The 8,363-nt window shown below is 36.4% G+C and overlaps 1 protein-coding gene across 1 annotated transcript; it reads left to right on the top strand.

The window, feature by feature from the left end:
* The first annotated feature begins 2,981 nt into the window (after positions 1-2,981).
* Positions 2,982-4,691, top strand: LOC141633575 (CBL-interacting serine/threonine-protein kinase 14-like). The gene has a single exon (XM_074446019.1). It carries the CDS (start codon positions 3,149-3,151, stop codon positions 4,475-4,477), a length of 1,329 nt encoding a protein of 442 aa, XP_074302120.1. The 5' UTR covers positions 2,982-3,148; the 3' UTR covers positions 4,478-4,691.
* The last annotated feature ends 3,672 nt before the right edge of the window (positions 4,692-8,363 follow it).

The raw sequence follows: 8,363 nt of genomic DNA, 5'->3' as shown, positions 1-8,363 counted from the left end.
CAAATCCGACAACGAATATTACTAACATAATAATAATTATTCTGAGTCATGCAAACAATACTTGCAAATCATTCATCACAAAAATGGTTTTAAACAACCTTTTTACAACCAGGAGACGCCTCTTGGTTCGGCTCATAGCTCGCGCCCCAAGGCCTCATGTTTTCATCTTTTATAAACCTGGGCAGAGCCCCTTCCCTCGCCAATAGGCTCGCGCCCCAATGGGGCTGCCTGGCACTGTTCTGCCTCGTTTTAGCACTTGTCTAGGACGATCCCGATTACGGTTAACCCGAATATGTGACGGATTAGATTGACAAGTTTATGTTTTTACACTTTCTCATTAAACACACTTTTTCTAACAAATGGATCGTGTTAAGCATCATAACCCGAATTTGGAAAATGGATGTTTAATTTCCGTTTTCACATGCAAATCAATCTAAATCCAACTTTGACACCAATTTCTTGGTACCTGGATAAACAAACCGACTTAGGAAATTCCCACGTGTTAGGTTAAACTTTTGGATGCGCATTCATGCATTTACCGTTTTATCAACTCTTGCACTTAAACAACCACGATCGACCAGTAGAGGCCACTAACGTGGGCAGTATTGGGTGTCCGATTAAAGGGCTTCCCAATACGTACCCTCACCCTTACTCAGAACCTTTGCATAGTGGATGCTTTTATCAAGGGCGTACGAGAGTCATTTTAGGCATAGAATGCTAAAAGTGGGGCGAGTCCTTATCTTTAGTACCTATGTCAAACACCGCTTTTTGCCTTGGTTGACCTAGGTATAAAGTGGATTCGAAATGGTTTCAAGCATCCCACAATTGCTTGGTGGCGACTCCAATCATCTCTGCATCGTTTCGAGACCTTTACGGAGACGAAACCGATCGATCTAAAGCGATCCGATCGAAACCATTTTTACGCCGCCGAGTGTGGCTTTCAAAAGACCGCTGCATGTTCACAGTTTGTCTTGGCGTGCAGGTGGCCGTGACTACGGACTGGCAGGCGGCATCGCTCCCGCAGACCAGCCTGTGGCCCATGTCCAGAGCAGGGTGCGGTGGTCATGGTGGTAACGGCTGCAGTGGTGCTTGGTGGTGGTGGATCATAGTGGAGCGGTAGATACCCAAATAGCAGCTCAGATACGCATGTCATTACTATGGGATACACATGGTAAGCTCGGATACGCATATTATTACTACGGGATACACATCGTATGACTACTGGATACATGTGTATCTGGGTTTGATAGATATGTATCTGGCTTTAATGACATGTGTATCTGGTTGTTTGATAAGATGTGTATCTGGCTTTAATGTCATGTGTATCCGCAAAAAATATAAAACGTATCCGCAAAAAATATAAAACGTATCCGAGAGTTAGTGTTAAAACTTGTAACAATTTCCACAAAGTGTATCCGCTAATAATATAAAATGTATCTGCAAATGGTATAAAATGTATCTCGAAGTTGGTTTTAAAACTCCCAAAAGATTAGTCTTCAAAAAGTGTAAAAGTGCATCTAGAATTTTAGTGTGGAAAAAGTGTATCTACATGTGTTATAAAATGTATCTGAATAAGAGGTGCAACTAGTAAGGAAATAAAGTGTAACTGAAAAAAAAAAAAAAAAAAAAAAAAAAAAAAAAAAAAAACTGGGTTGAAGCTAGTTCGTACGGTTCGCACCGTAACTCAATTCGTACCTGGACCCGCCCCGGAGCGAAGGGGGGGGGGGGGGATCATAAGCAGTCATAGCCATGTAGTATTGTGTCGAAATTTGGTTCGCATTCAAACGTACTACTATAGTTTGACCGGGAGATATAACATTCTAACTACCTCTAAATGTTTTTACATAATTACAATTTGATCCAGCAATGATTAAATTATGGTTGTTATTCGAAAGAAGGAGATTTGTTGCATCATTGAGTTGATTATGCAGAGAAAATATTATTGTTTTCCTTGACCAATTGAAAAACAAACAGGTATTAATGAACAAATTCTAAAAACTATCAGTCCAAGTATCATATATATAAACTTCATATTGGTTTTATTTTCCTAAAAAAACACTCTTTTATTCTTATGTCAATATTATGTTAATGGGAATTATTTGTTGGTCATGCGGCATACATAAAATCTTAGACATGAACGATGTACTATTTGTCTATATTCTATTTTATTGTGAAATTTATCACACATTATTTTAATATCCGTGCAACGCACGGACAAGAAAACTAGTAACACTATACCACAAGAGGTATAGTGTATTAACTGTTCATGATTCGAAGAAGGTTACACTCTCAAAAAAATTGATTGGCAATTGGGGGAAGAACTGATTAACGTATAAAATACTAAACTTTTTCCTCTTTTAACTAGGTACATGTGCGATTTAGTCTCTGTTTGGCAAGACATTTCAGGTAGCTTATTTGACCAAAATTTCAACTACTTGATTTTTTTGCATGTGTTTGGTTAGTAACTTATTTGACCAAATAATCTACTTGAAATGAAATGTTACCTCATGTAGCATTTAAGAAATCAGGTACCTGAAATGATTTATCTTCCATTTTTACCTCTTTAATTTATAATATTAAATAATCATCATATCTTTTTACGTCAGTTTACCAAAATCAGCTAGCTTTTCAGCTAGTTTGCCAAACACATTTTTATATAATCAGTTATCTTATCATTCTAATTTTCAATATTACCTTATCGATTACCTTTTCGAGTTTTGATTAGGTTTTTATCAGTTTTCAAATAACTACCTTTTCGGTTTTTTCCTTTTTCGATTAGTTTCTTAAACAAAGCCTTAGAATTTCTTCACATTAGAGTATTTTTCTAAATCTGTTTTTATTTATAATTGTGTAAAATGGCTTGCGGCCTTACAGAAGACCAACCGATAGGCAATAATATTAAAGTTTAAACAATTCTTCCGGATGGTAATTTACGTCACACACTCAATCTCTCCAATTTGTATAAATACCTAAAATCACATCCTCAAATTTGAGATTTGTCTTTCACTTCTCAACTAATTAAAAGAAACCCCCTAGGCCCCTACCAAATCAACAACAGCAACAACAAAAAAAACTATCTTCATTCACACCCAAATCAACTTTTATCATAAACACAATTACTTCTATTACCAAATTTCATGCACCAACAATGTCAGAAATCCAACCCGAATCACTAACAACATCCGATGCCCCTGAAAAACGAACCCTACTCGGTAAATACGAACTCGGGAGGCTCCTAGGCCACGGCGCCTTTGCTAAAGTGTACCACGCGCGTGACACACGCACGGGTCACAGCGTAGCCGTCAAAGCTGTGAGAAAAACCCGAGTCGAGAAAGACGGTCTTAATCCCTCCGTCAAACGAGAGATTTCCATAATGCAACGATTGCGCCACCCGCATATTATACGTATAATCGAAGTTTTAGCTACTAAAACTAAGGTTTATTTTATAATGGATTTTGCCAAGGGTGGTGAATTGTTTGCTAAGATTGCTAAAGGACGTTTTAGCGAAGATCTAAGCCGTCGATATTTTCAACAATTAATCTCCGCCATTGGATATTGTCACGTCCGTGGGGTCTTCCATCGTGATTTGAAGCTCGAAAATCTTTTACTCGATGAAAATTGGGATCTCAAAATAACCGATTTTGGCCTAAGTGCGGTCAAAAACAGTAACAGTAATAATAATCCGGTGTTGCGCACGTTATGTGGGACACCCGCTTACGTGGCGCCCGAGATTTTGGGAAAGAAAGGGTATTTTGGGGATAAAGCTGATGTTTGGTCATGTGGGATTATTTTGTTTGTTTTAACGGCAGGGTATTTACCTTTTAACGACAACAATTTGATGCGCTTGTATAAAATGATTTATAAAGGTGAATTTAGGTGTCCAAGGTGGATGTCGGGTGAGTTAAAACATTTGTTGAAACGTCTGCTTGATGTTAATCCTCATACTAGGATTACTATTGAGGAGATTATTAATGATCCTTGGTTTAAGAAAGGTTATAAAGAGATCCATTCGATATTTTACGACGATGATTTGATGAAACAGGTAGAAGGTGGCGACATGAATGAGGCGAATTCAAGATTTTTAAATGCGTTTGATTTAATATCATTCTCACCAGGGTTTAATTTGTCTGGGTTGTTTACGGACAATAAAGGAGAAAATTGTCGTGAGACATTTTTATCGACAGAGGAAGCGATAAAGATTGTCGAAAGAGCAGAGGAAGTGGCGCATGAGGTAAAATCGCCGAGGGTTGTGATGGAGAGAGTCAAGGGTGGAATGGGAGTGAGAATGGAGGGGATAAGAGGTTATTTCGGGTTGGTGGTGGAAGTTCATAGGCTAACGGAGGAGTTGGTTATGGTTGAGGTAAGGTGGAGGGAAAAGGATGTTGGGCTCGGACGGGATTATTGGAAGGAGAAGTTGAGGCCTAAAATGTGTCATCTTATTTATCAATTAGTTCGGGTTGATAATGGTATTGTTTAACCGGTTTTAAGGGTGATAATTATTAGAGTTGATGTAGCTGGGAATTAGATGTTGGAAATGATCGGTGTTGAACAAGTGAATGACTACTCGCTGACCCGTGAATCAAAAACGGGTTGATTTGTTATCGTGTGCATAAATGGAGTTTTATTTATGATTCTTTGTATGTAAATATTTTGTCAATTTTAGAAGTAAAATAATATAAAAAAAGGAAAAAGATGGTAGAGAATTAAATTCATATCTCCGTAACAAAATACAAATTATTAGCGTTTCTCATTTTCTTTATGTACTCTCTTTTGAGTTTCCTTAGCAAGACGTTTTGTAAACAATTTTTTTTCTTTCTATTGTTAGGAGAATATGTCGGCTTAATATGTTAGAGTATAAAACGGATTTTGAGACTCTAGTATGCCAAAATAAAGATTCTAGGTATATTATAGGTTTGAAGTTTAAACTAGTTTTGACACTCGTGCAATGCACGGGATGGTCATGCGCCTCTTATTTGATTTACATTTAAGTTAAATTTTTTTTTTGTATGGGGCTGGAAATAGACCTAGCAAAAGTATACCGAACCCGAAAAACCGATCGAAAATACCTGAATCGACACCTGACCGTACATCCGTAAAGTATAACTGAACTTCACCCCGAAACCCGAATCGACCTGAATTGATTCAAACCGAACCGAATTTTTAATACACGAAATGGACTCAAGATCGAATGAACCTGAACTGTTTCAATCTGAATTGTTTTAATCCGAACCGATATATACACGAACCGATTTTAACCCGTATATTGGTGACTGAAACCCAATATTGAAACCCGAAATGACCCGAATGTACCTAGGCGTCATTTCTAAGGTGTCTTTTAATACATGAGTGTCACCCATTTGACGTTAGTGAATTAATATAATATCATAGTTATACAAAAAAAACCATTATATATTGCTTTTTAAAAAAAATTATTGTATTATATCCAATGTTTTAAATAAAGACTTAATCCCTTGACATCCGATCCGATAATGACCTGACTCGAATCTCAACTGCTCTGATATTGACCCGACCCGAACCTTATTTGCTTCGATATTTACCCGACTCAAGCCTGACCCCACCCGAAATATCTACAACCGATTAAAAGTGGAAACTGAATCCAACCCGAGTTGAACCGAACTGAAATCGAAAAAAAAAGATAAACCGAAATAACCTGATCTGAAAGAACCCGATCCGAAACTGATCTGATTGACCCGTTTGCCACCTCTAGCTAGAAATCATAATATTTGTAGTATCATGTAAGAATAAGCAAGTTTCTTTCAAAATAAAAAATGTTATAACCAGGGTGAATAGACATATATATTTTCGTTTTCTCATCTGTTATGCCCTATAGAAAAGTTATACTTCCTCCTATTCTCCATTTTCTTCCCTCTTTCCTAAAACAGATTATTCAGGTTTTCTTCCCCTTTCTTTTTTTGGAAACTTTTAATCTTATTTTATTCATTCCTCTCTCCTATCACCAAACCCCACTCAATTCACAATTCCTTATTTAATTCCTAATTATTCATTTCTCTCTCCTATCACCAAACCCCACCCAACTCACAATTCCCTATATTATTCAATCCTCTCTCCTATCACCAAACCCCACCCAACTCACAATTCATACTTTTTCCCTCCTTAATTCTTTTGCCCCCAACAAAGAGGAAGAATATGGAGAATAGGAGGGAGTACTACTGATGACATACTGACATGTATAACTAATTACTCCGTTATTTATTGAGTTTTTTTGTGTATATTACGATCCATGTTCTTCCTGTTAGGTTCATATACCTATTATTAGACTCCTTTAATAGTGAACAAATTAACTTGTTAATTATTTGTTCTTTAGATCTAGTGCATGCATAACAAAATTAAAGATTTATAAGAAAAACAATGTTCCTTACATTGTTGGCTGGTTCGAAAATTTGGGCACAAGTAAGGTCACCTTCCTTCACTTGTTCTTGAGCTAATAATGATGGATGATTCTCCTAAGACTCCAAGTTTAGAAGCCACTCCAATAAATTGCACCCAAGATGAATCCCAAAAATCTCTACTAATATTAACTAGATATGTAGTAGAAATATTACCTTAATAACACTAATATTCTTATATTACTACTTCTAGTAATAGATTTGGTGTATTAGTATTTATTGAGAGCTTTTATGAATTTTGCATGTGAGAAAGTTAGAGAGATATAAACTAAACTAGCCAAAAACAAGAAATGATAAAATGAGCAACCAAATGCTCCTTTTATCAAGCCAAAACCGGTGGCTTTTGGATAAAAGAGGAATCTTTTGTCTTTTGTTTTTAGTCTATAGTTTGTGTAGGTAGTGTGTAGGGTTTAAGCTTTGTAAGATATGTCATGGATAAGTTACTATCACACATTGTTATAACAAAAAGAACAAGACAAAACAAGAGCATCTCTTGCTCTCATTTGGCCGAAATAATGGACCCTTTATGGTCTATTTTTGCCTTTTGTCATTTGTCCCACAAATGCTTATAAGTCATATGTTCAACTATCTTACATTTTTAGTTATTAATGTAAACATTTAACACTTAAATATTCCAATTAATAATATAATATACACTCCACTTTTTGAGTAGTATACTACCATTATATCAATATATAATGGGTCCTATAATTACTAGTTAGTTAAAATTACAACTTCTTGTAACTTTAAATAACTAATTACCTCTACCTCAAAACTTTTATTAATATCTCAACTAATTTAGTAATATAACACTTAATTACTAAATTTAATCTTTATTTAATCACATTAAAATAAGACGCAAAATTGCACTCCCATAATTAAGGAATTAATTAATCAGACGTATACAATTAATTAAATATCTATTTGGGCCTCATCCTATAGGTGTGACCTAAAGGGATCAACTGACCACCACCGTCACACGACAGTAATGTCAAACTCTAGTTAGCCAATCATTACCGATTAATGACGGTCAGTCGACTGTATAAAGAATCATCCCTCACGTATTCTTAATTTTGAGATTTAATTATGATATTTAAATCATGTGATCGCACTATTGTTGAGGACACATTTCCGAACAATCTCCCACTTGTCCTCGACAAGTGTGCGTCACCAATTCTCTTATCCTATTACAATCTCCCACTCAATGCAAGGTGTCTCGCAAGTCGTACTAAAACTTGATCATATCTTGAGTGGTTTCCTCTATCTGGAGATTAACTGTCTTACCGGAATTATCAATCATAGATACCTTCCGAGCGTGGCCACGCATTTCCAGTTAACTACTCCTCGAGTGGCCTTGAGATTTTAAACAACCCTGACAAGGGGTGGACAATTCCTATCGCCCTATTCTCTTCGTTCTCACCCACACCATCATAACCCAAAATATACCCAGTTTGACCTCATTTACGAAATCGTAGAGTATAAATCAAAGCTAATCAGAAGTTGTGCCAACTTGGGCGAATAGTCTCTAGTCAAAAGAATTGACTCATAAGAATACTATAGTAGCTCTTGCCACGACCAGGCTTTATGAATTACCGAACTCTATAAGCGGTCATCGCCGACAGATTGTCCCATACAGTCTGCCTATGTGATCGACTAGTCATCCCATATGACTCTATGGCACTTGAACTTGCCATCAATCGCATCACACTCTAGTCACTTCGAGACGTCACCTCATATAAGTAACTAGGGGCGAATACCATGTCAATCCAGTTCACTTTAATGGGGTTCAATTTGTCTCTACAACCCATTCGGATACGACAAGGTAGCGGGTGAGTTTAATTAAACTCAAACGATAAATGTGATTATAACATATGAATAGTCAATACACTATTACTACTTCATATTTTATAATCTTTAGTGTATTATAACACTAGT

Source organism: Silene latifolia, chromosome Y, assembly GCF_048544455.1.
Source record: "Silene latifolia isolate original U9 population chromosome Y, ASM4854445v1, whole genome shotgun sequence".
NCBI classification, from domain to species: Eukaryota; Viridiplantae; Streptophyta; class Magnoliopsida; order Caryophyllales; family Caryophyllaceae; genus Silene; species Silene latifolia.
This window is presented reverse-complemented; position numbering and strand designations above follow the sequence as displayed.

What these genes read in the sequence shown, in the direction of transcription:
- LOC141633575 (XM_074446019.1), top strand. Translation starts at nt 3,149, where the DNA reads ATGTCAGAAATCCAACCCGAATCACTAACAACATCCGATGCCCCTGAA.